Source organism: Haliotis rufescens, unplaced genomic scaffold, assembly GCF_023055435.1.
Source record: "Haliotis rufescens isolate VD_foot unplaced genomic scaffold, xgHalRufe1.0.p SCAF_4, whole genome shotgun sequence".
Lineage (NCBI taxonomy): Eukaryota > Metazoa > Mollusca > Gastropoda > Lepetellida > Haliotidae > Haliotis > Haliotis rufescens.
Genome location: NW_025964112.1, coordinates 24058681 through 24076641, shown reverse-complemented (window position 1 = coordinate 24076641; position 17961 = coordinate 24058681). Strand labels below are relative to the sequence as shown.

The 17961-nt window shown below is 39.0% G+C and overlaps 1 protein-coding gene across 1 annotated transcript in view; it reads right to left on the bottom strand.

The window, feature by feature from the left end:
• Positions 1 to 17961, bottom strand: part of LOC124126462 (NEDD8 ultimate buster 1-like) — a 38128-nt gene that overhangs the window by 17888 nt on the left and 2279 nt on the right. The window contains exons 2-14 of the mRNA XM_046489902.2: positions 13845 to 13981; positions 10033 to 10203; positions 9504 to 9671; positions 9173 to 9302; positions 8530 to 8603; positions 6562 to 6668; positions 6190 to 6299; positions 5927 to 6003; positions 4622 to 4735; positions 3935 to 3986; positions 3641 to 3741; positions 3299 to 3387; positions 1254 to 1359 (exon numbers count right to left, since the gene is read on the bottom strand). Of these exons, the coding sequence (XP_046345858.2) occupies positions 1254 to 1359; positions 3299 to 3387; positions 3641 to 3741; positions 3935 to 3986; positions 4622 to 4735; positions 5927 to 6003; positions 6190 to 6299; positions 6562 to 6668; positions 8530 to 8603; positions 9173 to 9302; positions 9504 to 9671; positions 10033 to 10203; positions 13845 to 13967 (1422 nt within the window). The 5' untranslated portion in view covers positions 13968 to 13981. The remainder of the gene's footprint in view (positions 1 to 1253; positions 1360 to 3298; positions 3388 to 3640; positions 3742 to 3934; positions 3987 to 4621; positions 4736 to 5926; positions 6004 to 6189; positions 6300 to 6561; positions 6669 to 8529; positions 8604 to 9172; positions 9303 to 9503; positions 9672 to 10032; positions 10204 to 13844; positions 13982 to 17961) is intronic.

The following is a 17961-nucleotide window of genomic DNA, read 5'->3' as shown; positions in this document are numbered from 1 at the left end:
GGTGGGTTTTCTTGCACGTAATGCAGATGTGTAAGAAACGGCATTGTGGGAATGTGCATTGGTCATCTTGGTAGTTGTAGCACACTTTCCGACCTTGAAAGGAGATGAATCCTGAATCTCTTGAATACTGGGATTGGGAACTGCAAGGGTTATGCCCCCTGTCCTCGAAACTTGGGGTGACCTGCCGTGTGGTCTGACCTGCCTCTGCTGATAGGGGGCAGAATTCCATCATGTATCTTATGTCCTGGCACAGATCATACAGGTTGACTTTCTTGGAAGTGAAAAACGTGCCCCAGTACAGTTATTGATTCAGTTGCTCAATAGCTGCAGCAGCTTTGTCAGATAACAGTTTATGGTATGTATACCATGAAGCATCGGTTGTCATATTTTGTAGATATTGATCAAGTTCCTGAGACCACCAACCGTTAACTTTAGTCATTTTTCCTTTTGTAGTGTGAAAAAGCTGTTATAAAATTCCACATGAATAAAGGCTGATGCACTAGTTTATCAGGAGTCGACAGTGGTGCGAGAGCCTGTTTGAATCTCGTCAGGCATGAGTAATAACGCCAAGTTAACATCCTAAATTTCAAATATTTGTGTCCGGAGAGATGAGGAAATAGCATCCAACCATGGTAAGGTGTTGGGGTCCTTGCCAGTCATGTTGCCCTCCACCATTGTTGCAAGTTCTGTGTTCATCAATTATTCCTGAGTTGCCTGTCCCTGGTTATGGTGGTGAGATATGGTTATGAGCTGGCTGAAAGGTTTTTGTGAGCCTGGAGACCATGTCTTGAAGGGATTTGCAGCAATTCCGAAAGGTTGACTTGTCTTGGGTCGGCCATGCCATGTGGTGGCGTCACTGAATTCATATGCTGAGTGTCTATTGCTTGTAAGGTTGACCCATTATTGTACTGATTAATGCTTGATTGCACATTCTCCTCCTCGTAGTCACCGTCGCAGAAGGTTGTCGTCTTCGTTGACCATTTCTGCCAGAGGTGGAGTTACGTGTGAAGAGATGTGCCTTCGTCATCCATGTGGGCAAGTCAACGATACCCATTTCCTCTGCTATGTGTTGGCGGAGTTGCATTACATACCAGTTTTGTGGGTTGGGGTTGTGATAGTAATTATTATGTGATGTACCCTGCCATAATACAGGCTGTTGAATGTAGTTAGCTTTAGTTTTCCTTAAAACTATATGAACACAGTTTGTGATGGAAGAATAATATGTGTATGATGAGTGTGGTGTAAGAACTCACCTCAAGAGCCATGTTGACATCATTATTACCCTGTTTGAGAGCCTCCGCAGCAGCACCGCTGGCAAACCCCATACCAACCAACATGTCCATGTTGTGCATGTTCAGCCTGTGCACACGTCAACATGGGATAGATATAACATTTATAAATCCATGATTTTATACAATTTGTGACAGATATCCTTCGATAAATGCACAACATGAAAATCAATCCTTAAATGATAAAATAGTGAAATAGTCAAAATAGAGAATGCTACTGGACAAGTCTGATGTCAGTATTACACAGCAGGACAAACATGAGATCAGTTGATCTTTCTATTACTGTTGTTATCACCATTGATCCTTACAAGAACTTGTTAAATGGCTGAAACATTGACATCGTGACATAATATTTTCCATCACTCACTTCATGTTATTATGCCGCATCTGAAACTAAGGGTGATCCTGTGCCCCATCCTCAAAACAACCTTAGCTAAGGAACCTTAACCACTAAGGTAAAAATTATTTTTAGTCTGAAGTAACAGCTGTTTCACAAAAGAACTTTATCTCAATCAAAACCCAGTTTCCAACTGAAGTGCTCACTAAGGTTGTGTTCGTAAGGCTGCATGACATCCATTGGGTAAAACCATCACTCAATGTACTGTTAAAACCATGACAGTTTAGGATTTTATTGTCTATTTCTAACATAATTTGTGGGTACAAATTTTACTTAATCGTCATATGTAATTTCTAAACAAAAACTGCTTCGCTAACTTCCACCACATTGTAAGCTACCGTGATTGCATGCCTACGTGTTGTTTGATATCCATGTATACATATCATTAACACCACTTATTAATTCCTCCTCAGTAAAAACATGGAGCATAACACATCCAGGATAAAGAAGATGGGAACAACTAAGAGTGTTCCCCTTGAACTACCAAAAAAGGAATCCATTAATGGAAAGATGAAGACATTATGGTACCGCTTCCACTGAAACAAAAATATTTATGTGATCACCTTCCAAATTGACGGATGTTGCTTCACCATGTTCACAGGGAGGTTTAAAAATGTATTTTAATTCTTAGGTGCTTCACTCAAATTTCTTGTTTTCCATGCAACCTGTCATTATTTGGCCAGTTTTATGAATAAACATGCCTCTGAAATTATGCTTGTGTGAGCACAGATGACAAATTAGTGTATGCACGTATTGATTGAACAAGTATTCCATACATATGTGGAGGACATGCTATCTTGAAAGTAATAAACTTATCAACCTGGCATAAATGGTTGCATTATTAGCAAGCAAATACAAACATCCTCTATTTATTCTTAATGACAGATATTATATAGATATGACAATTAAGTATTAATTTAACATGTGATTAGTTTTTTTAAAAATTAACTATAATTGAAGTTTAAAGCAATTGAATCAAAATAGTTTATTCATGAACCATTATAAATGATTAGAAATAGGTAATTCACAAAAATAAATACCTAACACATAAAAAAACAACCTTTAGTAAAGAAAGACATATACACAACACAAGGTCCAAGGTTGAAATCCCACGACTTAGTATCACCTGTGTGCTCAGGTTGTTTTGTGGAACAGGGCCCTGTGTGGTCCAAGAGGTTTGCTCCTATAGTATTAACTTTTAACAATAGAGCTATGACAAGGATCCCTTGTATTTCCAACTTAATTTCCAACAGTGTTGCATCAATCTGTATTTCTTGTATGATTTTGTTTGTTTGTTTGTTTGTTGCTTAACGCTGCTCTCAGCAATATTCCAGCTATATGACGTTGGTCTGTAAATAATCCAGTCTGGACCAGACAATCCAGTGATTGACATCATGAGCATCAATCTACGCAATTGGAAATCAAATCAGCTAGCCTGACCACCCAATCCCGTCAGTCGTCTCTTACGACAAGTATAGTCGCCTTTTATGGCAAGCCTGGATTGGTGAAGACCTATTCTAATCTTCATGTGTGATGTCTTGTATGAAATATACCAGAACAGAGAAATGAGGTCTGATTCCTTTATCTACTCTAATAATTGACCAATACTGACCACTCTCCACTTGCAGTTTTTCCAAACTTTTTGGCTCTCAATTTTTCTTTCCTTTCTTGATTCAGCTTCATATTCATCTCTTTTTTCTCCTGATGAAGACAAATACTAATATATGTTTTTTATCTGACACATGTACTGTTGTGCATTCATCATTCAAGACTGATCCGGGTCTTTCCATTTGTGTACAAAAAAATCAAAATGAGCAAAGAGCCTCAGATATCAGATCTTGAAGCTGAAGGTAAATGTGATCACTTCAGAGGTCTTCATTCGTTAAAAACACTTAGTATGAGGCACCTGGACAGAGCATTGCCTATGGAGCAACTTAATGTAATGTAAATGTACCTTTCTCCTGTTGATGATATGATCCACGGCTTTCTGGACATCCCCCTTACAAGCCCTGAGAGCAAGTCGAGCCTCCTTCTCCTTGAAGCCAACAGACATCACTGAAATAAATGTCATACCACAGGTGGAGTGTTCTACACTTCATGCACTTGAGAAATTTAATACATACTAATTTAATGTCAGTGGATATCAGAGGAATATTGAGCACAATCTTACACCAATGAATGTCATTATTATTTCTATGATCAACTGTATTCTCTCTCAATTAATTAGGGTGAATTCAATAATAGGTACCTTCAGTGATAAGATTTTCATCCACTTGTAAAGACTTCAACTCTTCTTCAGCCTGTAAGAGATTACCATATAATAGCATGAAATATCCTTGACACAACACAATTAAGGGATGGGTAATGGAGGTTTAAAGTGTATCACAATATTTTGTGATGCACAAGGCCGTATTGCAATACATATCATGATATATTGTATAATACTAAATTTTGAATTCAGAAGCAATCTGATACATTAAGGTATGAATTGACGTTCATAAATTGAACATAACAAGAAGCTGGTACAACATTATGTTTACTCAGTCAATAAATACACAACCATCTTGGGGCCCCAGATGCATGCTCCGGGGCAGCAAAGGCATTTGACAAGTATATAACACTAAACACATCATAAAAATCGCTATTTGAAATCATCCGATATATCGAACATTAAAAAATGATATTGTGCTACATATTGTGGAAAAAATTAACATCAATTTACCGATATACCCATAATACTGCACACCCTTACAAAACATACTCCATAAAACCAGAGCTTAATGTTGATGTGAATACTTAAGGGGGAAATGACCCATTACCTGTATTACGGATCTGAATTGGAGGATCATTTGTTGTTTTCCTTAGATGCAGTGTACAAACATCCTAGAGTGATAAGATATGATATCTGAAGGAAGCAGAGCTAAGGATACATTACCTGGCCAAGGAGTTTGGCTGCAACCTTGACTCGATGTTGATGGAAGGCCATGACTCCCTGCAGAAGATGGAGCCTCATGAACAAGGCCTGGGCTTGTTCACTCCCTGTCCCACCCTGCAGTTAACACTGGACTTACAACAGAGACACTACAGCATGGAGAGGTACACTGGACTGACAACAGGGTGACTACAGCATGGAGAGCTATGGACTGACAACAGGGTGACTACAGCATGGAGAGCTATGTATGTACAACAGGGCGTCTACAGCATGGAGAGGTACACTGGACTTACAACAGGGTGTCTACAGCATGGAGAGCTATGGACGTACAACAGGGTGTCTACAGCATGGAGAGCTATGGACTTACAACTGGGTGACTTCAGAATGGAGAGGTACACTGGACTGACAACAGGATGACTACAGCACGGAGACCTATGGACGTACAACAGGGTGACTACAGCATGGAGAGTTACACTGGACTGACAACAGGGTGTCTACAGCATGGAGAGGTACACTGGACTGACAACAGGGTGTCTACAGAATGGAGAGGTACACGTACTGGACGTACAACAGGGTGACTACAGCATGGAGAGGTACACTGGACTGACAACAGGGTGACTACAGCATGGAGAGCTATGGACGTACAACAGGGTGTCTACAGAATGGAGAGGTACACGTACTGGACGTACAACAGGGTGACTACAGCATTGAGAGGTACACTGGACTGACAACAGGGTGACTACAGCATGGAGAGCTATGGACGTACAACAGGGTGACTACAGCACGGAGACCTATGGACGTACAACAGGATGTCTACAGCACGGAGACCTATGGACGTACAACAGGGTGACTACAGCATGGAGAGCTATGGACGTAGAACTGGGTGACTACAGCATGGAGAGCTATGGACTTACAACTGGGTGACTACAGAATGGAGCGGTACACTGGACTGACAACAGGGTGACTACAGCACGGAGACCTATGGACATACAACAGGGTGACTACAGCATGGAGAGCTATGGACTGACAACAGGGTGACTACAGCATGGAGAGCTATGTATGTACAACAGGGCGTCTACAGCATGTAGAGGTACACTGGACTTACAACAGGGTGTCTACAGCATGGAGACCTATGGACGTACAACAGGATGTCTACAGGATGTCTACATGTCTAAAGTTCCATGACGTGAATTGGCCTTTCCCTTGCTCAAGGTATTACATTTTCAACCAAAATAAAAGAGTGTATTAACCTTCATGTAATAACTAGTGCTGTCAACAATTTTATAAAGTATGCTAATTCTCATGTACCTTCACGGCCGTCAGACGTTCATTGTTAGCCCCATAACTTCGGAGGAAACATTTTTCACTCTGCTCAAGTCTCCACTCTAGAAACAAACAAGATGAAATTGCTGAGAGCCAAGCAGCACAACAAAACGCATCACATTTCAAGGTTGGAAAAGACTCTTGTAGAAGACAACAGTGCAGAGGGATCAAATAAAGATACACATTTATCTTGACATGTAATACCCATAGTGGTATTGCGAAGGTTTAGCTGATATGACATATTGTACCTGCATCAGGAAGCTGATCCACATTCTTGAGACAGAGATAGCACCAGACGATATCCAGACACAGGACTGCATAGTTGTCGACAGCATGCAGTAGTTCAGCCTTGCACTTGCTGTAGCAGACACAGAACCATACAACTCTCAGTGGTGAGGTGTGCGCACATGCATGCGTGCGTGCATGTGTGTCGGTGACAATGAATGCTTTACCCACCAGGCTACCCCACCACCACTTAGGCTATGTATACAGGCTACAGGCCTATGAAATAGTTAAACTGACATAGGAGTGCATTCTTTTTCTGACTGATGTTATCAACAGACCTTCTTCAATGGTCGTGTTGACAAATGGACCAACGTATCAAGCTTTTCTTTACCTACCTAAACTCTGTGTCAGCTTCCAGGAACAACAACAAAGCTTGAGATATCTCCTTCTTCTTCAGCGATGCTCGCCCCTTCTCATGAAGTGTCATGGCAAGAGTCAGGGCCTGGAGCATTCAGAGGACAACACTGTATTGTCACACTGTGTGACATGAATGAGGCAAACATGAATAATGCTCTGTAAACTTACATAGATCCCTTCTTTACCTACAGTATAAATGGTTTTCTAAATTAATGTAAGCAATTCTCCAGCCATATCATGCTCTGTCATGATATATACTTGTAACAGAAAGTCAATGTGGGCTATTTCCTGACTGGTGGATTTGTATTGGCAAAATATGGACACTGCATGCTCTAGTATATTAACTCATCCCAACAGCAATAACTTGCTATGTGATCATTTTGATCAGAAATGAGAATATAATGACCAAGTATATTTTCATTAGAACAAATACATGCCATCATACACCTTCTGCCATACAGATATTCAACAAATGTAGATAGTCTACATGCAACTACAATGAAGCACCCTTATTAAAATGAAACAGACCACGCTGAGGTTCAGTGATGGTGTTGGCTTCACTGGTGCATTGACTGATGTATTGCGATATATGCACCACAATATATTGCATGCATTAGGTTGCATTTTCAGTAGATGATGTCGGTGTATGTGTGTCTTTAACTTTGTGGTCCACCACTCATATACATCACAAAAACGTCACAGCGTTTGCACACTGCAATATTTTCAAAATGTATTATGATACATATTCATTGGTATTTTAAATCTGGGTAGACTGGTAAACTGGTAATACCGCACACCTCTACTGAGGTTGACAGAAACAAAGCTCTTAATTACCACAGAATTGTCGGTGCATGGGGGTTAGCTGTTCACATCAACATGACTTTGCACTAATCAGGGAGGGGAGCAGGTTTTCCCGAAAAAAGAGGAAAAGTCTAGGGGGTTTTAAAACATTTGATTGCATTTAAGCAATTTTGTGCAGTTTGGACAACATTCACACCAAGAAATGTAATAAGTCAATGGCCAAAGTCATAAGTCAAATAAACAAGATGGCAGTAAAATTTCGAAGTTAAATCAGTACTTTTAAAAAATTGGGCATAGCTTTCGCGCACCTGGCTACCCGCCAGGTTTGGGAGCAATACTGCCATAAACTTCAACCCCCATACCCCAGACACAAGGACAACTGTCACAAGCGTGCAATGTCTGACCCTTTCCCCATGTTGAAGCATATTGACAAAAAACTTACCTTGTACTTACCTTTTGATGAAAAAAACAAAACTCCATTGCAAACATAAGACATTAATACAACATATATCCCCATGACATGGGGTTTTGGACGCTGAAGAAACATTCATAGTTTTCTCGCTTATCACATGAACAACTGTAAAACATCTCATTCACTTACAGGCTAAAAGACAACTTTATCTTAAAAACAAGCCATCAGCTGACTCTGAGTATTTACAATTTCTGTGTGACGCCACATCCCACGTTATAGTGCAAGTATTCGTGACAGAAAACGTATGATGTCCGAAAACCTATGCTGGTGAAAGCTCTGATCGAAAACAGGACAATCTGCGCCAATTTTCCGGTTTTCGATCATATTTTTCGGAGTGTTTTTTTTAAAAATATTATTAAATTTTTACGCGGAAGATGATTTTTTCCGAGGACTACTGTTTTAAAAAACGAGATTTTCCGCGTTTCCGCGGAGATTTCACATCCCTGCTAGTTAATACACAAGTTAAACCTAAACAACAATAGAATGATGTCAGAAGCATTTGTTATGATATATTAATGCTCTACAAACAATTTTGAAGCAGTCAGCATGTATCAATACATGATAGAGTTGTGCAAAATAAATTGTCTAACATAGCTTCAATACCACTGGGGTCACAATCAGAACAGTATTTTCAACTGATATGGTAGAATACACAACAGGGATGTCAGCAAACCTTCTTCTCTTCCAGAGGGAGTTGTAATGGCTTCCCAGACTGGTCAGCAATTTGGATGTCAAAGTCATCTTCTTCTGCAACATTCAAAGTATCATCTGTTACGTCTTTTCTTACCCACAATTCAAGCCGGATAGAAGGTATTGAATGTTCTGCAATACTCTTGGTAAGTGTTTCTATAAATAACTCAGCTTTTGTTTATTGGATGTCGGTACTACTTTCCATTCATCATTCTTTTAGTCTATCATCCATGTGCTGATACATGATAAATTCCAATGGGATCTCCTGAGAGGTGTTCAGTAAATTAGATTATGGGTAAGAAAGAGAATAATCAACTCAAATCTAGGAATTGAGGTTTATCTTTCCTGCTCACATGGGATCTACAACATTAATTCCCTTTGGAAAAATAAACTCTAATTCCTCGTAGATCTTTAGTTATTTTCATAATCACTTGTAGAAACAAAAGAAGTCCCGTCACTTGCTCCCAAGCTGATAGCCACAAATCATATAGTCAATTGAATTTAGAATACCCCAGATTAAATATGACTGTACATTTTAAATGTAAGGTCTGCCCAATAACAGTAGTACAGTACTATCAAAGTATACATGCAATATTGCATAACATAGGACACTGTACCTGACCTACCTGAGTCTATCTTGGTTGTGAGAAGTTCCGCGGCTTCGCGAGTTTTGGCGACATTAGAAGCCTGTTTCTGTTGCCTGTGTGCCTCTGCCTCAGCAACCGACAGCCGCACAGCCATCACCTTGGACCCATTCTGATGATAAGAGTACCAAATAATTGAAACATCAGTGAAACATATCTGTCTGACTCACAGACAACACATTGTTTAATACCCAGGAGATATTTGCATGTCAACCCTAACTTTAATGAATTTCTTGAAAATTGAGATTACAAAAATAATTGGAAAAGTATCTTGGACCATGTTAACTGCAGATTTGACATTTAAAATAGGCACCTTAACACTCTGTTCTTGCAAGGAAGCATTATCCTTAATGACACGGCCACAGGTGATGAGCTTGATCTGGTCAATGGGAAGGTTACATTTATGGGCCACCTTCTTCCTCAGGTCAGATCCATCAGCACTTAATTGGATTTCTGTTGTGTAAGCATGCTTCCTCAAACCCTGCATATGAACAGAAAAAGTTGTCATTTCTGGAACATATGTTTGAACTAAATATGTCCATTCATGTATACATATGGATACAGTTGGAAACACAATGCAATACAACACGACAAAAATGTTTATACCATCACTATATTTATGGAAAACAATATTGAATGAAAAACTGAGTTAAAATTAAATTTAAAAAAACAAACTGTTAATATACAAAACACTAAAACCAACACATTATATGGCTGAGCATTAAATATTTTACGATAATTGAGGCATTGTGTTTATAAAAATAAATTGTTTTGACAACAAAAGCCCAACTCAACTGCTAAAAAGAACATTACATATACTAGATGTATCCTCATTCTCATACCTCTTCTGTTTGGCAGGCAGTGATGATCATTTTCAAAGTTGCTATGCCTTCCTTCTGAAACTTGTCACGCTCAGAAAGTTTCTGAAGAGCATGTTGCCTTAGAGATTCCAACAACTCAACAACTTCTGTTTCTGCAAGTCCCAGATCTTTAGCATATCTGCTTATCAGTTCCTACAATATAGCACAAAGAACTTGATGTTAATGTATTAGCATACATCACCAGGCTTCAACTGTAACATAATCCTTAAGGCCTTAAGCTTAGACAGTGGCTATTTCAGCGGTAGAAACTAACATTTTCAGTCCACTAGTCCATATAATGATAACATATAGAAAAACCCTTAAGAAACGGCAAATTTCTACTCGTCCATATGATACTTTAACATTTGGGCAGTTTGGCAAGGGCTATAGGACTTGTACCAATTTCAAACCCTGCATTTGTACTTGAAGATGTACCACAGTGATCTTCAACTTACTGATAAGTGATATCTGTATGTTCACCATTTGTCAACATCTGCATGTTCACCACTTGCCGACATCTGCATGTTCATTTACTGACATCTGCATGTTCATCATTTACTGACATCAGCATGTTCACCATTTACCGAGATCTGCACGTTCCCCATTTACTGACATCTGCATGTTCCCCATTTACCAACATCTGCATGTTCACCATTTACTGACATCTGCATGTTCCCCATTTACCAACATCTGCATGTTCACCATTTACTGACATCTGCATGTTCACCATTTATCAACATCTGCATGTTCACCACTTACTGACATCTACATGTTCACCATTTACTGACATCTGTATGTTCACCATATACCAACATCTGCATGTTCACGATTTACCTAATCTGCATGTTCACCATATACCAACATCTACATGTTCACCATTTACTGACATCTACATGTTCACCATATACCAACATCTGCATGTTCACCATTTATCTAATCTGCATGTTCACCATATACCAACATCTGCATGTTCACCATTTACTGACATCTGCATGTTTACCATATACCAACATCTGCATGTTCACCATTACTGACATCTGCATGTTCACCATTTATCAACATCTGCATGTTCACCATTTACTGACATCTACATGTTCACCATTTACTGACATCTGCATGTTCACCATTTACTGACATCTACATGTTCACAATATACCAACATCTGCATGTTCACCATTTACTGACATCTGCATGTTCACCATTTATCAACATCTGCATGTTCACCACTTACTGACATCTGCATGTTCACCATTTACTGACATCTACATGTTCACCATTTACTGACATCTACATGTTCACAATATACCAACATCTGCATGTTCACCATTTACTGACATCTGCATGTTCACCATTTATCAACATCTGCATGTTCACCACTTACTGACATCTACATGTTCACCATTTACTGACATCTGTATGTTCACCATATACCAACATCTGCATGTTCACCATTTACCTAATCTGCATGTTCACCATATACCAACATCTACATGTTCACCATTTACTGACTTCTACATGTTCACCATATACCAACATCTGCATGTTCACCATTTACCTAATCTGCAATGTTCACCATATACCAACATCTGCATGTTCACCATTTACTGACATCTGCATGTTTACCAGATACCAACATCTGCATGTTCACCATTACTGACAACTGCATGTTCACCATTTACTGACATCTGCATGTTCACCATTTACTGACATCTACATGTTCACCATTTACTGACATCTGCATGTTCACCATTTACTGACATCTGCATGTTCATTTACTGACATCTGCATGTTCACCATTTACCAACGTCTACATGTTCACCATTTGCTGACATCTACATGTTCACCATTTACTGACATCTGCATGTTCACCATTTATCAACATCTGCATGTTCACCATTTACTGACATCTGTATGTTCACCATTTACTGACATCTGTATGTTCACCATTTACCGACATCTGCATGTTCACCATATACCAACATCTGCATGTTCACCATTTACTGACCTCTACATGTTCACCATTTACTGACATCTGTATGTTCACCATATACCAACATCTGCATGTTCACCATTTACCTAATCTGCATGTTCACCATTTACCTAATCTGCATGTTCACCATATACCAACATCTGCATGTTCACCATTTACTGACATCTGCATGTTTACCATATACCAACATCTGCATGTTCACCATTACTGACATCTGCATGTTCACCATTTACTGACATCTGCATGTTCACCATTTACTGACATCTACATGTTCACCATTTACTGACATCTGCATGTTCACCATTTACTGACATCTGCATGTTCATTTACTGACATCTGCATGTTCACCATTTACTGACATCAGCATGTTCACCATTTACCGAGATCTGCACATTCCCCATTTACTGACATCTGCATGTTCACCATTTACTGACATCTGCATGTTCACCATTTACTGACATCTGCATGTTCACCATTTACTGACATCTGCATGTTCACCATTTACTGACATCTGCATGTTCAACATTTACCGAGATCTGCACGTTCCCCATTTACCTAATCTGCATGTTCCCCATTTACCAGCATCTGCATGTTCACCATTTACTGACATCTACATGTTCGCCATTTACCAACTTCTGCATGTTCACCATTTACTGAAATCTGCATGTTCACTTTTTACCAACATTTGCATGTTCACCACTTACCGACATCTACATGTTCACCATTTACTGACATCTTTATGTTCACCATATACCAATATCTGCATGTTCACCATTTACCTAATCTGCATGTTCATCATATACCAACATCTACATGTTCACCATTTACTGACATCTGCATGTTCACTATTTACCAACATCTGCATGTTCACCATTTACTGACATCTGCATGTTTGCCATTTACCAACTTCTGCATGTTCACCATTTACTGAAATCTGCATGTTCACTATTTACCAACATCTGCATGTTCACCATTAACTGACATCTGCATGTTTGCCATTTACCAACTTCTGCATGTTCACCATTTACTGAAATCTGCATGTTCACTATTTACCAACATTTGCAAGTTCACCACTTACCGACATCTGCATGTTCACCATTTACTGACATCTGTATGTTCATCACTTACCGACATCTACATGTTCACCATTTACTGACATCTGTATGTTCACCACTTACCGACATCTACATGTTCACCATTTACTGACATCTGTATGTTCACCATATATACCAACATCTACATGTTCACATTTTACTGACATCTGCATCTTCACCATTTCCCAATATTTGCATGTTCACCATTTACTGACATCTGCATGTTCACCACTTACTGATATCTGCATGTTCACATGTTCACCATTTATCAAATCTGCATGTTCACCATTTATCAAATCTGCATGTTCACCATTTAGCAACATCTGCACTTTCACCTTTTACTGACATCTGCATGTGCAATTAAAGGACCTGGCAACCGGCAATGAATGTGCACATCATGAACCATACAAGAATCTTGTGTACGTGATTGTGACACATGTTGCGTTTTCAACATCTAAGGTCATAAATGAGAGTTGATCTTGGGTATGAAGCCAGACTGTGTCAGTATCAAATCCTTACACACACCACACCTCATCATTTACCAACTGAGTATATGGTAATGTGCATAAAACAATTATTGTGTTATTAATGGCTTTCATGTTAGATCAGAAATACATTTACCAGACTCAGGCTCTCAGATGAGTGGCTAAAGTTGCAGCCCGAGTCATTGACCTGGATGAACAACTGATCAAATGAAAGAATTTGCTAACCTTTGGAACATCCCCTCTCTCTCCGGATTCCAAAGTATATGGGGTCAACCATAGCTTGATCTTCTCAGCATTCAACCTTTCACGCATCAGTTTTAAATGACGTTCTGTAACGTAGTCATCCATGGTTTGACTGTCAACTAAAAGATAAGAACAGACATTTTAAAACACTAAATGTAACTTGTAAAGAGAACAGGTTAGGGCTGGGATTAGTAGACAATAGCTATTGCCCTACCTGACCCAGGTACCCATGAACAGAAGTTTACAGTTACTTTCCTTTGCGATGGTCGATCATGGCATCTGATGGTCCCAAAGCAGTTTGGTTTGTTTGATACTCTAAACAATGTGTCAAAATGTCACAAAAGACTAAATGCACCCTATGGTCTGAGTTTTAGGGAAGTGACAAATTGTCAATACTATTATCACACCTTAGCATATGCCTGCTTATTCTTTGTTGAATTCAAACAATAACAAGACAGAAGTCATTTCTTTCTACAAGTTATTGTTTGTAAAGTTCATATTGACATAACACAGTACATAGACCATGAAGACTACAAGTTTAGTGGGGCCGCTAACATGAGTAAGATAAACTCCACATCATTTGTCAGTAGCTGTTTAGAGATAGTGTTACAAGCAATTTCAGTCAAACATTTGGGTGCAAGAGTGACCGTTGCTGGTCGAAAGTGAGCATCTCTGGACAGTGCTTGCGATTTTCACAACAGAGATTTAATGGCAAGGAAATCTACTTTAGAATTTCATCATACCATTGAAACTATATTGCCAAAGGTCTGCATGGAAGCTGCTCTGCATCCCATGTATTTGACAGATAAATTGTTTTCAGCCTCGTGAAATATCTCAGAGTGCATGAACCAAAATGGTGTGTTGTATCAGCGCTGTCTTGTTGTTCTCGGTAATATAATTACATTATCTGATAAAATAACTGCAAATGTAATATCAAAAAGAGTGGTTTGAGAATCTGTTTGAATTTATTTAGGTAATAATATAACTCACATCACTTCCCACACTTTCATTGATACGATAATGGCATGCGTAATGTATGACAGAACTGTTTCCTGGAGAAACTACACTATCCCATATCAACTGCCCCCCATCCCAACCCCACTCCTACCCCCCTTGGGTCTTCTCTCTGTGTGAATGCATGTGCGAGAATTCCTGTATGGTGCCTTCATTTGTTGACCTCATTTGTCATGCTTTCATATCCCACCTCCATGAAAGACTTTTAAAAATTAACAATTAGTAACAAGATGTACCTAAAGTTAGAAGAGTTATAGATTTGACATTTTCCACACCATGATATTGCATTACGACAACATTGATTGTCTAAAACATTGACATGTCCAATATGTATTATTCCTGCTTTTGAACTGTTTCAACAGTTACTAAATCACAAAACCATCGCCTCTAACATAATCGGTTAGAGTCCTATGCTTAATATTGAGATGTCTTGTTACGGTGTCAAAATGAATGGGGTCTGTTGTTTAGTCACATAGGCAGTGCTTGAGCAAATGGACCATGTAAGTGTTCCTAGAATGTATCACTGTAAAGTGTCTGAATGACAGCATCCCTAGCAACAAGGCCAGAATGCTTTATTATATATGTCTGTTCTTACAGATACCGATAGTGCATTAGACATGTTAGACAGAACAGTGAAAATGCAACTACATGTATTTAGATTTATTGTTGCTGTATTTAGTTCTGACAAGGCTGAAACTTTTAAGCCAAAAAATTAAAGAAAATAGTAAAAGATGCCTGCTTTAGGATGGGAAATGTTAGTTATGTTCAAAGTAAACTATTTCGAAATTCGGTATTTTAAACATGTGTGTTTACTGTTATTGTAATGTCTGTAATTTCTACAATATTGATCCTGGTACTCTGCTCTTTAGGTGGGTGAACTTCGATATCCTGATACTAAGAGCAGAGGTGGTGATAAAAAGGATATGTACATTAACAATTTACAACCTGTCGTAGGCTAAAAAAACATAATAGTCTTGGTCCTCATTCACTGCCCGCATCATCATAAAGTCTGCTGCAAGTTTCATTTTTGTTTCCATTTTTAAAAAATACAAAAAATACTAACACTTAAACAAATGTGATCCAATATGGCATGCAGTTACTTCCCTTTGCGTTCGCACTGCTTTACTGTGCATCTCGTATTATGGTCATTGTAGCAATAGGAGTTTGTATGCTTGTTTATGTAGGGAGGCCCTTTCCCAGGTTGATGGTACACAACTGTTTACTTGGTAACATACAAGTTTGAACAAGCAAAAAAAAACTACAGCCAGACCACACTTTATTTTCAAAAGTCGTTGCCTGAGAACCAATTCTTTTATTTTTTTTAAGCCATAACAAACTTTAAAAACAATGAAAGTAATTATGACGAAATATGGCATACATAGTGATCTATCATCTCCAAACACAATATCATTGAATAAGCCCAGCGATGTTGAGAATTTTGAATATTTGTTTTCTAAATATAGCGACACATTTTATAGAAGTTACTAGTTTATGAATGCACATTCATTAATTTTCATTATAAAGTCGAGAATGCAGTTCATTAGGTATATCAGTTACATTGGCGCTGAACTCATCAAAATGTTGCCGGTGTTAGGGTTGGTTACCCCAAACCCTTTCCTTGGCCCTTGGAGGGATCATCCCCTTTACGATCAATCAACATTAGCTTTACTATCATTAGGGTTAGGTACCCATTTAGTGGCTATTATTGATTCTATAGTGGTTCCTAATATTCTTCACACAAAAACATCGAGAAAGCAGGATGAAATGGTTTAGTGTCAAATATTTTGGCTTCTGGAAATTGTCCTGAAACATTAACACAAGACACTCTCACCCGCTTCATTTATTTGGAAATGAATGAAGAGCAGACTCACCCTTGCAGCGGTAGAAACTGACAGTTTTAGTCCGCTAGTCCCGTTAATGATAACACACAGTAAAATCCTTAGATATGGCAAATTTCTTCTGGACATTATGATACCTTAACTATTGGGCAGTTTGGCAAGGACTACACGACTAGTGCCAATTTCTAACGCTGCCCTTGTGGTGTCACTAGCCATGCTTATGCCTCCCTCGTTCCTTACTATGATCCACATTACGTTCACAGTGTTCCCTACCATACTTTTCTGTCACAATAATCACCTAACGAATTATTAAATACCATATCATTAATGCGTTTGCGTGAGTTCAACATTCCTCACCACTCGGTATCTCGGAGATTATGGAATGGAATAAGTATGGCATTGGGATCACTTGTAAGTGCCCATAGACCAGTCACGAGACACCATGCCTACCCGTAACCTTTGTCAGTGTTCTTTGCCCAATCGACCCTTTTTGTTCAATTCTGTAACGTCGGAGACATGACTCAGTAAATTTGAACTTAGTTTCACAGTGTCAACGTAGCTCAGTCAGTTAACTGTCGGGCTAACAATCCGAAAGTTGCGATTTCTTTAGACGGATTCTCACAAAACTGGTTGCTTGTCTTTGAGACATGTGACTAACAGCAGAGAACATCCTCCCGAGAAGTTGTGGTACTGTATTCTAAAAGTGCTCCAAATTGTGTTATGATCAGAGCATTATGTAATGTGTGTGTGTGTATGTGTGTGTGTGCATTCGCTAAGATACCATGCTACAATTTACCATGGATACCAAACAGTATTCTGACTCTGAGCCTACCAGTTCTTGTCTTATTCCCTAATGCCAGACAGGCTAACAACAAGTACCATCTGATAACATCTTTTAGTATGACGTGGCCGGGAATTGAACTTTCAACCATTCTCTCCTCGAGCTAATTAACATTCTATCATATGTTTGTAAGGATGTCAGGGGGCTGAAGGGGTCATTGTCGGCACAGGTACTACACGTACATTACCCTGGTCAGTTTCTGTATACTGAAATGTACCCCAGCTAATTTCAGAATACAGAAAGGTACCCGGTACCCTAAACAGCGGACGAGTCCTACTCCTCAACACGAAACTGAAACCAGTTCATTTTGTACTTCTCGTTCACCTGATGCCGAGTGCATGCTGGAAAATGCTGTGCATCGTGGAATATTAGAGTAATGTTCAAAATGATCCAACAAAAGCTCCTG